At 48.0% G+C, this 19,825-nt stretch overlaps 1 protein-coding gene across 1 annotated transcript; it reads left to right on the forward strand.

The window, feature by feature from the left end:
• Nucleotides 1–556: 556 nt before the first annotated feature.
• On the forward strand, nt 557–18,266 carry HTR3B (5-hydroxytryptamine receptor 3B). The gene is made up of 8 exons (XM_008172359.4): nt 557–711; nt 6,097–6,141; nt 7,266–7,375; nt 8,082–8,251; nt 8,592–8,749; nt 14,076–14,286; nt 15,329–15,529; nt 15,620–18,266. Exons 3-8 carry the CDS (start codon nt 7,266–7,268, stop codon nt 15,889–15,891), a joined length of 1,122 nt encoding a protein of 373 aa, XP_008170581.2. The 5' UTR covers nt 557–711; nt 6,097–6,141; the 3' UTR covers nt 15,892–18,266.
• The last annotated feature ends 1,559 nt before the right edge of the window (nt 18,267–19,825 follow it).

Genomic DNA, 19,825 nt, shown 5'->3' on the forward strand with positions numbered 1-19,825 from the left:
CCTCCTCCTCCCTCCCCCACCGGGGTAGCAGCAGCAGTCCGGGGCTCAGGGGCAATCTAAAGGGCCCGGGGCTCCCCTGCTTCCAATGCCCTGGCCCTTTAAATAGCCGCGGGAGTCCTGGGGAAGCGGCGGGGCTCCAGCCGCTATTTAAAGGGCCGGGGCGGTAGAAGCAACGGGAGCCCTGGACTTTTTAAATAGCCCCCAGAGCCCCGCAGCCCTACCCCAGGGCTCCAGCAGTGAGGCTCTGGTGGCAATTTAAAGGGCCTAGGACTCCATCCCCTGCTGGGAGCCCCAGGCCCTTTAAATTGCCCCCTGGGGAAACCGGGCCACCCGGGTACAGCACACCGGCTCTTGCCGGTACGCCATACCGGGGCTTGGGCGCGGGGCCCTCTTAGGGGCAGGGCCCGATTCAGGGGAATTGGTTGAATTGGCCTAAAGTCAGCCTTGAATCAGCCCATACAAAAATAAACCCAGCCTCAGCAACAACGAGCTAACAACTTTTCCTCCTCTACCTGCCAGCTCTAATTACACAAATTCATTTGTTTTTCAGGAAGCTCAAACACAGATGCTCAGCGGCCCAGAAATTCTACTTTGCATCGTCTGACCAGGCACCTTTTACTGAATTACAGCAAGGGAGTGAGACCTGTCAGAAACTGGTCAAAGGCCACTACCGTTTACCTTGACCTCTTTGTCCATGCAGTGCTGGATGTGGTAAACACAATCTCAAGCCGATTTACAACCCGTGTCCCGCTGTTCATAATACAGTAGAATCTGCTAGTTGGAGATTGGAGTTGAATGGATGCCAGTGGCTGTGCATGGTGCTTTTCAGCAGAAGGAGCGGTCTGTTTATCGACAAACCACTTTGCTCCTGCTCCCTTTAAATAAGACTTTCTGGAATTTCAAAAGGCTAAAAAGAAGTTTTTAAAGTGACCCATTCGATTTAATTCAGGCTGAGAATAAGTATAAATAATCCTTGACAACTCAGTTCAGTGAAGAAATATTTTTTTAACAATAGGTTGTTTTGCAAAAGGTTGGACAGACAGATACAAATACAGACAGACATTTGTAAATCCTCTATTTTGATCAGTTTCAATGCAAACAGCTTTGAGGGACTGAGGCCTAGATTTACCAAACAGCCTAAAGGAGTCCAGTATCCAAGTTGAATGGGATTTGGGTGTTAACTCCCTTAAGCTACATTGAAAATCCCAGTTTTAAAGCTTCCCTTGCAGTTGTGGAAACCCACATTCAAATAGCTTTGTGCTAAGTTAAGAGAACCAGAAAGGGACATTCTAACCAAGAGCTCAGAGCAGACAGGCTACCATGTAATAAACATTGGCTTAAGGGCTTTGGTGCTTTTGGAGAAAATTTGGTGTGTTGGGGTATCAGAAAATGATGGGGGAGAGTTCAGAAACTTAAGACCCAAGTTACAGGGAATTTGGAAAGAGCGGAAAAGAATGGATAGAATGAGCCCCAACGTGCTGCGTGCGTTACATATAAGTGCACAGTGCCAGTGAGAGAGCAACAGATGCTCTATGCCTTTTCCCTTAAGAAACCTCTGCTGCCAGACCAGATCAGAGAATCCCAACGCTTGTCTATTACTGGGATGGGATGTGAAAGTCACTGAATCACTTGCTTCCATTGGTATCTCAGGGTCTACTGATCTTATGTGTAGATATTCCCTGGGTACTATTAATACCATTGCAGGGATCAAACTCAATATTCACAGCATATAACCCCCTGGTATTTCAGAAGCAGAGCACAGGGGAAATAATTGCACCACGTTCCCTGTTATGGAGGGTGTATGGGCTGGTTCATTGGGAATGGAGTTGTACACATGTGACAATTTCCTGCAATATCCTCGGAAGAAACTTGACTATAAGCAAAGTAAAATTGAGCAACCCAATGACACCGTCCAACTGGAATGAAATACAAGTAGTAAAAGAAACCACAAAAATAGCCAGTGTGATTTAAATTAGACGTATAGAATTCTTCCCTTTTTAACAAGCTAAAAATGTTCTTAAGAGCACCGATCGGGGCAAATATTAAAATATGAATTTTCATTTTGGCAGTGCCTGTTTAAGCACAGTCAGAAGCGCTGTGCAATCAAACTGCCTCCTCAGACTACCTGAGCCACTTTGATATTCTGGAAGCTGCTGAAATGTATTTGAGGAGCAGGCAAGTGTATTAACATAGGCAGAGTGTGGGCACAGTATTAATTATATGAAATATGCTACATGAATTAACAAATAACTACAAGCACTGTAATTACCTCTTACATTGCAGCTGTTTAATTCCTTGCTGGTGCTCCGAGATTGCATTTCAGAGTACGTACAGATCCAAAGTTTGGGTGTAGATCAAGGGAGTGAGGCACATATTTTCTAGAGGTGTCTAGCCCATCAGAATCTAATTCCTCCTGCCTTGGACCTTCCATCATCCTTGTATAAGGAGAAAATGCGAGAGAGCAGAGTTGGAAAATGCCTTTTTTGTTACAGTAACTAAAAGAGGCTCTAACGGCAGCTCTAGCAGGGTTTTGCTTTTATCCCTCTTAACTGTAATGAGTCCCTCGTTATCTTTTGTACACAGTAGGAAGTGGTGAATTATATAGTATGCAGGCAAAGCTTTCACTTTCTGAATTCATCATCTTCACTCCATTAGATGCCAGCTAGCGGGGTTTGGGTGAAGTGATTACACCAGACCAGGAGGAGAGCAGTAGTATTTAAGTCAGGGTCTTCTCTACTTTCTTGGCTATAACGAATGCATGTTCAAAATATCCGTATTCATGCTATCAGATAAATCTAATCAGAGACTTGGCTCCAGAGCCAATGTCATCAAGAAGCTGTAGGCTTTAAAGGGCTTGATGCAGTAGAGACTTCAGCAGGTGCATGTAGTAATAGACGAACTGTTCAGCAACCATTGTTTCGTGTGAAGAGCTCTCACCCCATCTTCATCACTGCCTCTGACTTCTATTGTGATCTTTTGCCTCCTGTTTCATGTACATAAAAGACTAGTCTTGTCTGAGAATATCAAGTTATTATGAGTACCTTGGGGAAATCTGATTAGGGAGATAATCTAGTCAACGGAGAAGAGTTCCAATTTGTTTATATTGAGTTTCGTCAATTCCGAATCCCAGATACCTTTGTATTCCACTCCATTGACTAGAGCCTCCCAGACAGACGCTCAGGCATCTGTTTCTATAGTCTGCCGAACTGGAGACGATAAATAAGAATGTGTGGGAATTATCTGTATATTTGCTAACCACCAATTTAAGTCTAAGTAGTCTCCCTCTGTTAGGAAGACTAATGAATTCCAATTCTCCAAAATATCCTTTGCTTTTAACAAGCAAGATGGAAGGTAGCTGAAAAAGAAAGAGGGAAGAGCTGTGAATAATACCACGAGAGAACCAATTATGCCAGCCAGCTGGCATTGAGAAACTTCTTGTTTCACTTGACAAAAAGATTCAAGTTTTAGCCTTAGATGTTTTTTTTCCTCCTCGCTCACCCCGGGCCCCTCTAACGCTGGGATCTCTGTCAGGGCCAAATGGAGAATCTAGCAGTAAGTGTAGGATAGCCATCAACAAACAGCTTTTTATGGTAAGAACAAAAGGAATAGACAATGGTGGTGGCGTCATCGTGGCATACGGTGAAGGCATGCTCAAGAATTATAAGCATTAGTGGGGGTGATGGAAGGAGTGGACCCACAAAAGGATGGGGTTGTCCAGTTGCTCCCCATTTTGTGGGCCTGTGATCCTGCAGTTGATCATTTTGATTTAAGATGTAATCAAAAAGGATTAATGAGGGTTGAAGGTACTTTAAATGTTGCTCTCTGCAACAAAATCAATTTCTTAAAGTCAAGTCAACTGTGGGAGCAAATCTCTCGTGCTGACGAACCATTAGCTGAGTCCCTCTCTTGTCCAAATCTGAAACTGGCCTGACATCCATCCTGCAAAAGACTATTACTGTGGGTCATAATAGGCAACTTGATCAGGTGAGCCAAACAGCAGCCTGCTCCCCCTAGGCTAAGGTCATCTAACCTGGAACTCACCTTTTACAGATCACACGTGTTCATAGGATCATAGATGTTCACTGTGTGGGGAAAAAAACCTGTTAGATCACTGAATTCATCCTTCCGGCAGGCAGATTATAGTCCCCCAGGAGAGGACATAGTGGATATTCAGCCATTACAAAGGAACTTAGCCAAATGGCCAAACAAAAGTTATAAATTATTTTTTTCTTTTTCATGCATGAACCAAGTCCTGTCTCGGATGCTGATGCAGGCCTCCCCCTAGAGGACATCATAGAAACAGGTCATCTGTATTTTGTGCAAAGGTGTCTGAATAGGGCTGACTCATTTCTTCTCGATGCAACCTTTTGTGTGATGATCCAAGGATTCTGGAAAGTATGTTGCAGTTTCTTTTTCATCTCCAATGATTTCCTAAACTACTTTTTCCAGGGAAATGAGCTTAATCCACTTTCAAAATGGCATAGATATACAAATTCCAAGCTCCGAGTCCGCAGCAAACCCAAAGCATTCCTGCTATTCTCTCTCATTCCATCAAGATGGGAGTCACACTTCATTAACAACTAGTGTCTTTCTTCCATCTCTTTCGGGAGAAATTTGATCTCCTGTATTCCAAAGGAGCCTTCTTTCTTCAACTTGTGCTTTTGCTCCATCCCAAGATACTAGTAATTTGAGAAAACCTTTTGCCTCAAGAATAATACAAACAATTATGTACGTGCCCAACTTGAAGCGTGCGAGTAATGAAGAGGAAAAATAAAATATGCTGCATCATTACAAAGGGAGGGAATTTCTATATGTCATAAAAAATACACCTAGCTTGAGGTCACACTTCTGTTTTATGAGCAGGAAAATCCACACACACAAAGATTTAACACAAGTGGCTGCCTGTAGCAGCTGAGACAACTCCCTTTGAGAAATTATGAATGTCCCGATTACAAATACAAGCTCAGCCTCATATTTTTAGCCCTGGATTTGCTGAGAATATGGTATTATGCTTAGCAGCCTGATTAATGTCACCGTAGCTAATTAGGGTGCAAGAGAGAGACTGATGATTCATTTAGAGAGTCAAGTGCAGCCAAAGTACTATTTTATCAAAGATAATTTACTGTAGTGAGGATTGCACAGACACAGATGAACAACAAATGGGAGCCGCAGGCTGGCATGAAGTGAGGTGATGGCCAAACAAACCTCAGGATCCTTCTCTATGGCCTGGTTTTACCAGAGAGAAATGTAAAGGGATGCAATCAAATTGAAATCTAGTCAGTTTAAAAAAAAATGAGTTGAAAGTCTTCCATGAGCTCTCCCTGGCAGGCCTGGTGATTTTACAATCTCAGTTTCTGTTGTTTCTTTAGCTCTTCGCACAACAAAAATAATATGAAGGCATCACAGGATGAGTCCAAAAGAATGGTGGTTACTAAATATACACAAACTTGTATACACAGGGCTGGTTTTGATGGCTTCTAAAACACAGAACACACTGAGCACTACTGGAGGGCTCACACGCTATTTAAAGGGATATTATCCTATTCTTACACACCTTATTTTCCTCTTTCATAAATGTTCTTCTATCCCATTTTACTGCACGAAAGCCTCATGCAAAGCACTGGAGAAGCTCACTAACTCAGGTCCCATTCTTGCGAACAGCTATTACTAGGCACATCGCTTAGAACAGTGAGTAACCCTGTAAAAGCCAATGGGACTATCCCCGTCGCAGATATTACAGCTGGGAGCAGGTGATTGCAGGATCTACCTGATTACAGACAGGAAATTTTTGAAATTGATGATATACAAAGAGTGGGAGAGATTTTCAAAAGCACCTAATGGATTATGGCACAAAACCCCAAAGACTCTCAATGGGAAAAATGTACAAAACATCACACTAAAGAAATAATGAATAATACTTACTTAATTTCTTTCGTCTAGAGCAACCTTAGATGTTATGTGTAACACCAATGGGTACAGCAGAGCCTACCCGTTCTGAGAGCAGTGTGATTTTTAAGTTGTCATGTCTCTTTACGATCCATTGAGTCAGTTATGTAATTTGTTAAACATGTGATTTTATTTCCCCCCCCCCTACAGAATACACAGAATCAAAAGCTAACAACAAGCATTTGGTTTCGGCAGGTAAATGATATTTTCTTCCCTAACTACATGTGATTCTGAAGCAGAGAGAGAACTTAATTGCTCTGTAGTATTTATTATACATTACTTTAGGTTGTTTGCTTTCTGACTCAGTTAATATTGTAATGATCAGTGCAGAGTACACCTCCACCAATAGATAGTGCTGTATGTTAGTGCTAAATGTCATCTTGTTATTGTACCCATCTGGGTGGGTTTAGGGAAAGAAGTTTGGAGTCTTGCATGTGTGTGTTGGAGTTGATACTTTTAGTGTCCCAGTAACAACTTTGATTTCTAAAAAAGCTGAAAAAAAATCATTAATAATGAATAATGCGATAGGTTTAGCCTCTTCCCTTTGTGGAATATCTGACTGCAATCTTCTCAAAATGTATTCCTTTGATATTATTTGACAACATCTTGGGGGATATCTTCCAGGGGCCAGGGTACATTCACCTGCAGTGGGGTCTATCTCCCACACCAATTCCCTTCTTTCCTTCCTATGTGGAATTGGGGGAAAAAAAATCAGTCAGGTGTTTTAAACGGGTTCTCCACCATCCTCAAAAGCGTCAGATGGGGTAGATGAACCAAGCATACATATGTAGTGCTGCTCAAAACATTTCAAAATGTCAATTAGCATTTTTTTAATTTCAAATTTTGAATCCCCCCCCCCAAATGGGGGAGGGGGGGAATGTCCTTTTCACATTTCAACCCACTCTGGACACAGGCAAGTCTCAGAGACTGCAGACTCTGAGAAATGCATTTTCTGAGCCAGCCTGAGATGGGGATGGTGGAGCTGAAGAGGGGTGCCTGCATCAGCACCAATTGTACAGACTCCTGGTGACAGGTAAAGCAGCCGTGTTCTGATGAGAATATCCACTTTACACACCTGTAAAAGTCTATCCTGTAGGAAGCAGAGTGGGACTCACTGCTACCTGAGCCGCTCTTGATCCCGCACAGGGGATCAAGCGATTATCACATTCCCAATGCAGGGGTATTTTCTGTACCTACCATCCCCTAAATCGTGAAGTCAGTGGTTTGAACTCACTGTGGCACCTCGGTTAACCGGCCTTGCCGAGTCACAATATGGGAAACCACCCGGGCAGTCACACACTCCATTCTCCCTCCCACAGATGTGGAAGGATGAGTTTCTCACCTGGAATTCCAGCCTCTATGATGGGATCAGGGAGATTTCCCTGCCACTCAGCACCCTCTGGTCTCCGGATATCGTCATCAACGAATTGTGAGTTTGGATCGGGTCAGAGTTTTACTGCACGCAGTAGGTTGGGGTGGGTTCAGGGCTTCTTTCTGGCTGATCAGTGCAAGCTCTGCCTCTGCCCACAGCAAGAACAAAAGGCTCCATCGGGGGGGTGGGGGAGGGGGGAGAGAGGAAAAAGATCTTGTTTCTAACGGCTCCGGACGAGCTGTTTGAAGGCTTTGCAGGGGATGGATTAACAGTCTGAGTCGCAGGTGTGAGACACTTCCCTTCTGTGGAGCAAGAGATTCCAAACACAGCAGGGTCAGCTTGGCGCTTCATCCTTCTGAGCCTCGTAAATTGAGTGCCACAGGCACTCTCTGTCTGATACGTAACCTGGTCCCCACAACTGTAGTGCCTGGGCACCTCACCACCTTAATGGCTTCATCCCCGCAGAACCTGTGGGAGCAAGGCAGGGTGCTGCTTCTAAGTCCATTCTACAGATGGAGAACTGAGGGGCAGAGAAACTTCCGGAGGTCACACAGGGTGAGCAGGGAATTGAACCTAGGGTCTACTAAGTCCCAGGCTAATGCCCTGGCCACTGGACCACCCTTACACCTATAGTGTCGCATGAGAGCTTGGAATCCTGAGCGTGGACATTAAAAAAACCTCACTGCCTGTATCCTGTGCAATGAACTAGTCAGGTCTCTTTCCCCCACCCTCCCTGTGCAACAAACCCTCCTGTTCTGTACAGCGTGGATGTCAGCAGGTCCCCCGATCTCCCCTACGTTTACGTGAATGCTGCTGGGATGATCAAGAACTACAAGCCCATGCAGGTGGTGTCCGCGTGCAGTTTGGAGGCCTACGCCTTTCCCTTCGACACCCAGAACTGCAGCCTGACCTTCAGCAGCATCCTGCACACAGGTGAGCCCGACAGGACTCGGCCCAGACTTGGGATGGTGAAGAGGAACATGACTAGCATGTGTTGCAGGACCTAGGTCAGCGCTGCCCAGGGTAGGTGCCCCACTGAGTGCTCCCTTTGGAACGCAGAGCCGGTCTGGTGCCAGCATCAATGCCAGGCATTTCGTAAGTCAGCAGGCGAGCTCTATAGCAGCAAGGTAGCCAGTTCCATCTCACGCTGGGGGTTGTAAGTCTGACTTTGCCTTTACACTGGCTCCCCTGTGGCCACTGGCAGCTCGTGGAAGAAACGGGGTGAGACCATCCCTTCCCTTGAGTCCCAGCCCTTTGTTTGTGTCATTCTCAGTGGAGGATGTGGACCTCACCTTCTGGAGAAGCCGTGAGGACATTAAGAATGACAAGACGCTGTTTCTGGATGACGGTGAGTGGGAGCTGCTCTCCGTGCCCTCACATCCCCGGGTCCTGCACATGGAGACCGGACGCTTTGCCCAGATTCAGTTTAACGTAGGTATCAGCGATTTCTCCTTTGCCTCTAATGCGCGGACATCTTTCCATTTGGCACCTTCCACTTTCCCTCCTTTTCTTCTCTTCCGCTTAGCGATTTGTGCTGGGCTTCAGAGTCATTGAATCCATCATGAGCACACGGGCTCTGCTGTGCTTCACTTTCTCTCTAACACGTGACATGCTGCAATTCCTGGCTATCCATGGGTTGTGATCCACTGGGAAGTGGGCGGCTGCAACATGGAGGACAAGCCAAGATGAGGGTGGTAGCGAGGGAGAAAGCGGGTCATTCTGTAAAATGCCCCAGTATCAGCACTGAGGATGAGGTAGACAAGAGGGACACAACCGGCTGGATGCTGGTTGGATACCACATGATCCAACGCAAGAGGCAAGGCTCTCTCTCTATGGGCTCCTGGAGATCAACCTCCAAAGCGAGACAGCATTAGCATTTGCCAGGCTCTCCGTCGGGGCAGGGTGGGGAGAACTCCAAGACAGAAAAGTAACAGATGCAGCCTGAAAAGAGGAGCTCAGACTGGTCCTCGACCACGCCAGCGAAGAGAAAGTGAAATTTAGACCAATGCTGAGGTATGGTAGCTCTGAGCTCACACCTGATCCCGGTGCAGGGATGGCTACCATACAGTGACCTACTGCCAGGATCCCCAGCCAAGGGGCGTAGGTCTGAGTGGAATCGAGAACGTAGTCCAAGTTCACATGCTTTTGAACGGACTGCAAAATCTTTTTATTTACTTATCATCGTTATTGCGGGGTGAAACATGTTTCTCTCAATTCCGGACCTTGACTATACCGTGACCAACAAATTTGGACCTTGACAAAGAATAATTGACTACCCCGGTCTAGATGGTCAAGGTTAGAAGCAGCACTCTGTATCACGTCACGCCACAGGGTCTGATCAGAGTCGAGATCAATGAACCATACTGGGCCAGGGCCAACAGGCCAGCCAAAGTAGGGTTGGCAGAGTGCAAAGTTAGGAGCAGAACACAGGGGACCAGGACCCAGGACCAGGAGCGGGGCCAGGGGCAGGGCTGGAGTCAGGAACTAGGTGCAAGGCATGGTATCAGGACTGCACAGCCAGACTCCAGGTGATTCCCCTGTCCCTTAAATAGCATGCCTGAGCCAGTCAGGGCACTCCGTAGACTCCTCCAGCCACGACCTCCGGGGTGGGACAGCCGGGGTGCTGCTTGAACCTGTAGAGTGCATAGGCTACTGTTCCCTGCTTTGCCAGAGCTGTTGAGTGGCCATGTGGACACAGCAGCCACCCAGGAGCCAGCAGACCCTGCTTCAGGCCTGCAGATCCTCATGTCTATACACACGGACTTAGGGCTCCAGATGCTAAGGTGGTAACCGTGTAGTACACGGATAGAGCGGACACTGCAGGCACTGAACAGGGCTGCTGCAGGTGCTCTGCCCCAGACATCCCTCTGTCACACCAGCATGGACACTTACATCGCTCATGAAATCGACTGACAGCGTACCTACGTTCCAAGCAGCAGCACTGAGGAGACAGCCTGTGGCTTGCGTCTCCTTACTGGCGAAGGCTGGAGTGTGAAGGGGAAGCAGCTAATTCGTCCACACCGCTTGCTGAAGGACGAAAATGTGTTTTTGTTTTGATGAGCTTCTTGACTAAGAGTTAAACACCTCATTAATTTTAAAGATAGCCGCCTGCGAACATTATTAATGCCAGAGCGAATAATGAAGAGCAGTTAAAGGGAAAAACACTAAGAGAAGCACCTGCAGCGTGGGCTGCGGATCTGGCACTCAGGTGAAACACACACCCGTTCGGTGGAAGCAGCAAACTCAACACTCAGGGCTTCGAGAACCCCGAAGCCTCTCAGAAACTTATCAGACCCCCTGGGCCCTGGACAGCTCCCCAACTGCTGCCCAGGCCTCCCCAGTTTCCCAGCAAGTCCCCCTTGCTAAGCACCACAAGGTCAGCCTCTCTCCCTGCCTTTCATACACCAAGGGGAACACAGAGGCAAAGCAGAAACCTGGCGGTTAATCAGACCTCGCACAAGGATCCTACTAACAGTGACTGAGTTTAGGGCCAAGGTTTGGGCTGGAGGATATTCTAGCTGACTTCAGTGAAGTCACTTGCAATTTACCCAAGTGTCTCCGAGAGGAGAATCAGGCCCAGCATGGCTGACCTTAATGCAGGCACAGAACCCCCTTACCCAACTGTTCAGTGCCGTTCGCCAGTCAGGGGACGCCCCAGACTGGCCTACTAACTAGGAAAGGGCCAGTTTTTCTTGTAAAATTTTTTATTTTTGACAGAAAGTGGCTTTTTCAAACTTTTAGTTGAAATTTTCCATGTTTTCTATTAACATTTTCCAGGTTTTCATAAAAACCAAACCATTTTCAGGAACAAGATTTCAGTTTTTTAATTCAAATCCCAAAGCCTTTTAGTTTCTGGTTCTAAGTTTTTGTTGAAAAACTGAAAATGTTCCCGGGGGAATTTAACATTTTTTATATATTTACATTCCTGCAAAAAATCATTAGCATCTTCCCTCCAATGCCCCTAGTACCATATCTGCAAGCTGGCACAGTGGGGGAGCAGGCAGCATTACCTTGAGCAGCAGTGGCAGTGGTAGCCTCTCCAGTGGCTCAGACTCTCTTACTGGTGCTGAGACCCTGGGGTGTGGTTTGCCCCATGGAAATCCAGCGCCTGTCCTGGCGGGGTGAATGTTACATTGCGTTAGTACTGAGCCATCTGTCCTTAAGTTACCCAGTTACTTGCATATCCCCTCTATGTAAGCAGTCCCCACCCCAGCAGCCCTCTTTCCTGCCCCTGTACCTACAGTACAGACTCACTGCTGCCTTGTTCGGTCCCAGCAAACCCGTCCCCTTGGCACTTGCCCCAGGGCCATGCCAGGCACGTCGCAAGGCTCAGGCAATGTTTGGAAGCTGGGGCTGCTTTCAGCAGTGAGCAGGGGGACCCCACGTGAAGACAATTGCCATGACAAGGAGGTCAGTTCTGAGTCTGGGACCCATTCCAGCAGCCACAGCAGGACACATTCCTCTGAGCCTGGGCTGGAGCAGAAACAGACACCGGGGTCCTGGACAGCAGGAAAATAAGTGGACTACAGTGACACAGAGATTCAGGGGTATGCCCTAGGAATCTGGGGGTTGAGGGGCAGCACTGAACTGACGGGTAGGGGCACCCTGGGTATTGCCCTCCCATTCCCCCAAGAGCAGGCGAAGGGAGTTGTGCCCAGCGTCACTCACACAGGAGTCCACTGGGCATTGACCCTGGGCACTGAGCAGGTCTCATCTGAAAACAGCACAAATCAGCCCTGCGCTACCTGACCAGCTTTCCAGCCAGAGTCACCTTTGACTCCTTACTGCCCTGGTAGCCCAGGTGAGAGGAGACCATTGCAACCTTCCCATCTGCGAGAGAAATCACAGAGGTGGGGGGAGAGAACGTAGCAAACTTAGCGGCAAACCTGTGTCTGGGTGTCAAATGCTGTCTGTGCCATAAAGACAGTCATGCAAAATTAAGTGCTGGTGGGGTCTGCTATCAAGGAGACAATTCATGCCTAACCTTGGGTAATATTCCATCTCCAATGTGCGGCTGCTGTACATGCTCGGAATGAGATTGATCTCCTTCATTAACATCAATGGGCTGCAAATACCTTTGTGTACTTATTATTACCTGGCTTTAATGGATAATGAAATTGTGGCATAATATTGCTAACACCTGAAGGGTGTCTAATGGAGAACACGACTGAAACTAAAGTGCTTTCCTCCCTTTGCTGGAGAATTTAAAGGCATCCACTTCTTAGCCTATTAGAGAGGATGGGATTTGGCTGGTTTAAGATCTGCAGAGAGCGACTCCCAGCTGAGGCCAGCTCAGCGTGGGTCCTACCCGCCTAGCCAGGAGGAGGTAACCCCAGTTGACTCCTGGTGGCTCAGTGAGAAGAACTGGGGTCTATGCACAACCTGGCTCCTGCTCTGAGCCTTGGCTCAGGTAGCACACAGGATGCAGCCACAGCACGTCCCACATCTGGCTGGGGGCTCCACTGACTCACTAAGTCTGCCCTGGTATCTGGCTACCAGACCCAGGGCAGTGAACTTGGTAGAAATCTGTTGTATTGTGCTGTGGGTGAACCTGGGTGCAGGACTCCAGCCAATTACAGATGCTTCTCTCATGGAACTCATGCAAGGCTCCCTCTTCTCCCTCACCCCGCCGGAAAGGGTGAGATCCAGACTGTGAGCTCCACATGGCAACATGACACACTGGGCCAATGCTTTGCTTTTCAAGAGCACCACGGTGATGAGCATGGTACCAATGGCCAGAGAGAAACATCCAAGATGCAATGAGATCAGTACTGCTCAATAAACTCAGACTCTCAGAAGCAGAGAGGGGGAACGGGCTACCTAGGCTACATTTCTTCCCTCATGATTTTCATTCTGACACTCTGAGTGGAACCAATTCTCACTAAAAACTGTTCTCTGCCTTGCAACAGTTTTTTAGTGGGAATCGTTTTCTCATCACGTGCTTTGACACCCAAGGGTTTTGATTTAAAAGTTTCGGGCTCCTTCCGATCCATTTTGGCGATGGTAAGACTCAAACCAAACCCAACAAGTTGGGTTAACCTCTGCAATGCAGATAGATTTGGAAAAGTTCACTGGACCCAGAACTTATCACTCCACCACCTAGAAATCTCATGAAGGACCCAGTTACAAACCCATGAACTGGAGTCTCAAAAATGTCATGCCCAGTGAGAGAGCGCAAAATGTTTGGCTTCAAGTTTTCGTTAAAGGTTTGCAGGCCCTAGAAACAGTTGCATGAAACACAGCTGATTGTGTTTCCCCATTTGAAGCCCAAACTAGGTGAATTCTCAGGGCTACAGGTTTTGCAGCAGGAAGGTTTGCACAGCTGTCCCCAAGATGAATGGCAGGGAGGAAGCAGGTGGGTTCGTCTCATTACTTGGATCACAAATACAGCAAATGCAACCACTCTTGGTGTTTGGGGATGTCTGCTTCTGTCTGAATCTGCAAAGCCCAGAGGCAAAGGGATCATGTGGAGAGATATATGAATAAGAGTTCCCCAAACTCTTGCCAATCTCAAAAATGTTCCAGGTTTGTGGGGAGAAAATTCAAGCTGGTGGTGAATTCACAAAAGTTCTGGCCAATGTAACAATCCCTCGCTCCTGGCCCACCCTGCACCACTTAGGTGAGTGGCATGGAGGAGCCCCCACTTACGTGCTCTTACGTGACAGGTCTCTGCATCTTGAAAGATGCTAAAAATCCAAAGCCCCATTGTTTTCAGGTCACACTTAGAATTGGCGCTGACTTCTCTTCTCCACCCCAGGTTGTTATCCGAAGACGCCCCCTGCTATATGTGGTCAGTTTGCTGATCCCCAGTCTATTCCTGATGGTCATTGACCTGGCCAGCTTCTATCTGCCACCCAACTGTGGCACCAGGATAACCTTCAAGACCAGCGTGCTGGTTGGCTATACTGTCTTCAAAGTCAACATGTCAGACAAACTGCCTGGCACGGCGGTCAGCACTCCCCTCATTGGTGAGCTGGGTTTGGCCAGTGCATCTTGGACGGGCTGGGCTGTTATGGTAGGGACTCTATGCTAAGGGAGCATGTAAATCTGCAAACACTAGAGGTCAGAGATGGTGAAGACCCATGAGTTTATCCTATCCAGCCCAGATTCATTCTCCAGACTAGCTTTAAAATGGGCAGACTTGGGACATCTGCCTTGGGGGGAAAGTTCCATGGTCTAATCATTCTCACTGCAGGGAAATGTTGATGGACATTCATCCAGCTCTTCCCTGCTGACTAGGTGTCTTACTCTGACCAGGTGGGGCCTCTCTTGGGCAGCCAGTCATTGGTGCCAGTACTATTCTTCTCCTTTAAAGCACCTGTTGCTAACCCTGATTTGACGTGTGCATCCTCCGGCAAACGAACCTCTGGGAAAAGAACTACAGTGCCGCTGACACCCTGTGTGCCCTGCAAACCCTCCTGGCCTCACCCAAACAATCATCCTGCATGGCTTGGCCAGGCACTCAGCAGCATGGTTGTGTCAGATTTTCAGCCCAGAGTGGACTGGGTTTGTATTTCTCAACCACTGTGCTAGCTGAAACCAGGTTTATGGAGGGTAGTAATGTTTTTAACACAGTGGATGCACACCTTGCATGGCTGCGGTAAGAGGGTTTGAAAATGGTTTGAAAACACTTCAGTGTGGGCAGAGCCTTAGGATATGTCTGCACTGTAATCAGGAGCTGCAATTGCAACAGGTGTAGACGTACCTAAGCTAGCTTTCACCTAGCTGTGAAGTTGTGGCAGTACAGGCTAGCCCCGCACACTCAGGGCCCTAGGGACATGCTTGAGGGGCTAGCCCATGTTGCCACCATGGTTTCCTTACTGTTGCTCCTCAAGTTAGCTTTGCCCTAGCTAGATCAAACTTAGCTTGGGTATGTCTACATGCTCTGCAGTCACACCCCATGACTGCAGTGTAGACACACCCTGAGAGACTATTTCAGCCATTGCCGTTTGGTGTCCTGGTTGCCTGTCCCACTCAGTAACGTTCCTTTCTCTTTCCTCATTGCCTCAGGGGTGTTCTTCACGGTTTGCATGGCCCTCTTGGTTCTCAGCCTGTCCAAGTCTATCCTGCTAGTAAAGTTCCTTCATCTGGGGGAAGACCCTGTGCGGGAAAGGCTCTTCTCCGGCTGCCGGGTGAGCAGTGCCGTAGTCGGAGGAGGCCCCGGCGAGAGACCCCAGGTTCCCAGGCTGCACGCAGCTGGTGACATTGCAGGTACAAGCCAGGCTGGGTTTTCGGTGCACTCTGTGCACATACAGCCCCCTGGACTGCTGCCTCGCTGAACATGCTTTGCTGTCATTGCAGGTCTCTCGTTGCGGGGGGAACAGGAGGAAGGGAAAGGAGAGGGGCCTTGGAAGGTGACGAGCGCCTGGAAGGCCCCAATGGAGAAGATCCTGGCAGAGCTCCTCCTGATCAGCTCCCAGCTCCGTGCACTAGACGGGGCCAGCAGACGAGAAGTCAACTGGCTCACGCTGTCCTACAGGCTGGACAGGCTGCTGTTCTGGGTGTACGTCCTGACCCTGGGGGTGTATGCAGTCACACTCTGCTCCCTGTGGGTGGTCTGGAGCGCCCAGTAATGGTAGTGGGGGCATGGCAAAGCTAACATCAGAGATGCAGATACATTCAATGCTGGTGGGGTCTGGCTCGGCTCACAGGGGCAGGGGATGGGCTACTGAGTGTCCGTCTCTTGGGCTCTAGATCCAGGTCAGAGGGACGGGAGGACAAGACTTTTCACCTGTAGGGCATCATTTCCAATCTAGAGCAGGTTGATCAGGGCCTAAAATCTTACCCTCTGCCAATGATCATGTGGCCCATCGGGACTGAACCCCCTCACCTTTCAGCTCATCCTCCAGGGGGCCTTCCCTGCTCTGTGGATCTGCGGAGCGCTTGGTCTCCAGGATCATCTCTCTGGCACCCTCCCTCCAGAACTCAATTCATGCTGAAACAAAAAACACAAACCCCACAAAGAGCCTTTACCTGCAGCTGTCTCTCGCCGCTCGTTACCGCCGCGCTAGTGCTTTGCTCCAATTGCCCATGAAACGCTTCCACTGCTATTAAGGAAATGAAGAACATCAGACAGGTTTTGAACCACCCCCACCCAGCCCCTTCCACCAGTGGGAACAACGTCTCTGTCTTGACCTCCCTTAATTTCAACTGGGAGGCGCTTCCCCAGACAGTGCGTTCACAGACGCCTGTGGAGTTTTCTCTGCTCCCAACAGCTGGCTGAGGCATTCCAGCTTTGCAATCCAGCGAGAGGGGCAGGTGGGGTGCACCCAGAGTCAATTCCCATCCATGCCTAGAAATGCAGGTACTTCCCAGTCCTTTCTGCCCCACGGGACCGCTGCTTGCTAACCCTTGGCATCTATGGAAACATCGCCCCCTAGTGGTAAGGGCTGCCTTTGACAGGGCCAAGCGGCATAACAAACGGCCCACAGCTCCCAGGCACAGATTTGGCAAAACGTATCAGACATGCTTAGTACTACTTACATGCTCAAGTCCATCCCTAGTCAGCCAAGTCCTTAAGCACATGCATTGTTGCCATCAGTGGCCAGAGCAAGGGGAACTGGGAATCCGGACTCCTGTGTTCTATTCCCAGTTCTACCATTCAGTGGTCTTAGGCAAGTCACTTAAACCTCTTTGTTGCATGATTTATTGCTCTGTTAGATGGAGCCCAAAATCTACCTGCTTCCAAGGAGCGAGCTGCGAGACTGGAGAGCGTTTGCAATGCAGCTGGAGCTCCCCAGCAGCTCCAACCCACAGCGCTCAACCCTTCCCAGAACCCAACGCACAACCAGTCTGCCCTGTTGCTGGCCTCTGATGCTGAGTTACTGTCTCACTGTACAGTACCAATGCAGAGAGTAAAGCATTTTATCCAGTACAAACAGTACTCTGGCTGGGTTGTATGAAGCCATTCCTCCACGGCATTAGTTCAGTGTCTGCTTTCCCTCCTTTGAACCAGGCAGGTCCATTTCAACTAGTGGAAAGATCTCACCTGTCTACATCCCCATTCAGTGCTTGTGGGTAAAGAGCTTCAAATGCTAACAAATGACATTGCAAAAGTTGTTGCATTTAAAGTGTTTTCCCCACTTCTGCAAATATCACCGTGCCAGGAGCCGGCGTGGCAATCATTTATCAGAGAGCTATTCAAAGCAGATTAAACAGAAGTCAGTGTGGAGGAGACATCCTCTTATGACAAAGCCAGGTTCGTGTGCATTACATAGAGCGCTGCTTTTTTTTTTTTTTTTTTTTAATAAAACAGTAACACACTTATAACTGTCCCCTCCAGGCAGCCAAGAACTTTGTGCTGCTGCTAATTAATCAATGAAATATAGTAGAATGGTGAAAAAGTCCCATCTTCCCTCCCATGGCGATGCTGGTTATTTATTGCCCCCGTTTATTTTTATTATAAGGATAGGAACACAATGTGGGGCAGTTTTCTTATCGTGCTAGTAAAATCTTATTTTCAAAATGCTGCTGCTATAAATTTGGACCCATTACGCCTGTCACAATCACACTCCCTTCTAAAGATGAATAAAGCCAATGAGAATCACAGATGGAAGAGAATGATCAGGTCACCTCTTCATCCCAAAACAGGATATTTTGCTAGCATTTGGCCATCATTGTTACAGTCAAGCACTTTGCCTAGAGGGCAGAAGACACTCACTTGAGATGTGAACCCACAAAGGGAAAAAAGTTTATTTGGGTTCCACTGCAAACCTCACACTATCAGCTCCTGTTCAACCCCCATCACCTTGCTGGGCCGAATCGAAGGTTATTGAACTTCCCTGGTGAGTGTACTTTGTCCAGCAGAAATACATCTGATTAATTCCCTTTCAGTTGAAATCAAGCTTCTGAATTATAAGGGGCCCATCTGCTTAGAAATCACATGCTGGTAACAGATACATTGCTTTGCCTCGTTTTAGAATATTAAAAGTGAATGTACTATCAAAAAGTCCAAATTACTTGGCAGCCGTTAGATAGCGATTGTCTAAACTGAGAGAAATGCAAACCATGCGAACTTGCACCATTGCTGACTGTAACTTTCCCGGACAGCTTCTCAGCACTGCGTTGTCAGGGTAGCAGCTACCCATTCAGTTGTTTAGAAACAACCGTTCTAGTTGGTTTAGTTCATGGAAACATTTTCATTTCTTAGGGCATTAAACATAAAAAAGTATTTTTATTAAATTTTGGGGCCCAATTTGAAATTGATTTTAAACTTTTAGCCCCAGAAGTGCCATTGAGAACAGACATGATGAGCAGGAAAAATCCCTGGGATTTGGAAAGATCCCACCCTTAATGAAACAACATTTTTTGCTCCTGTGTTTTACTTGGACAGTGCCCTCTCCAAGCCCACCAATTCCCATCCCTTGGTCCTCGGACCTGGACAGATGCTTCAGCCATTTCTCACTGTACCCCCAGTGTCTAAAGGGTTTCAGATACTTGTGGTGCACCCATCTCTCTCCATTGAGCTCAATGAGGCTTCTCACAGGGTAAGGCCCTCTTGAACCTGATTTAGGGTACCAAAATCCAGCCCTTACCGATGAGCCTCCCCGCCTGGGTACACGGACACGCCTCCCCGCATGGGTACACGGACACGCAGCAAAGGCAGCAGTGCACTCTCCTATCAGTCATGCTTCCAGTTGTGAGGCTGGGATTTTGGGGCAGCCCATTCTGAACTGGGGGTGAGGGTCCCTGGCTGAGCTGTTAGCCTGGTAAGTTGGTACAGCTGCTTGAAAAGATAGGGAACTGCTAGCCATTCTCTTGGTTGCACTGTTCTCCTTTACAATGGGCTGATACAAAGCTTCTGAAGCCATTGGCAGTGCCTTTCCCCACCAGGTTCATAGCTGCTTTGCCCCTTTGTGCTGCTGCTAATTAATCAATGAAATATAGTAGAATGGTGAAAAAGACTGTCCGTCCTGGTGCAGCAGGCAGGTTCTCGTCCTGGTTCTCTCACACCCGCAGTCCGGCAGAAAGAGGTCCCTTTGATAGACTTTGTGATGGAGGAGGAGCCTAACAAGCCAGACCTGGGGGGCTGGATGGCTCAGGTACTCAGTGATGGGAGACGGTGCATTGTATCTTCAGACACCTGTCTAGATCCAGCCCTCCCTGGTACAGACCAAAGCTCATTCTTTACGACTGGTGGCTGATGTAAAAGGAGTCTGATGGTCCCCTGAGCAGTGGGGAGGGTTCCCAAGTTGCCAGTTGGCACCAACTGAGGCCCAGCTCTCACTTGCAGAGTTGCAGTCACAGTAGAGGAATCAAGGACTGACCCGCCCTCTTGCAGGTGGCATTGCAAGAGAGAGCATGGTTTGCTCTGGATCCCACAGGCACAGAAGCCACGTGTAATCCGACAGAACAGAGCCTGATTCTTCACACTGCTTTGGTTTGTGCACATGAATACAGCCCTGTGGCTTTCCCATCACAGAGTACATGACTGAAGCCATGTAAGCCACCCATCTGCGAGTCCACCTCTATTTATGGTGAGTTATTTACCTAAGGAGACATTTATGT

This window comes from Chrysemys picta, chromosome 16 (genome assembly GCF_011386835.1).
Source record: "Chrysemys picta bellii isolate R12L10 chromosome 16, ASM1138683v2, whole genome shotgun sequence".
Taxonomy (NCBI): Eukaryota; Metazoa; Chordata; order Testudines; family Emydidae; genus Chrysemys; species Chrysemys picta.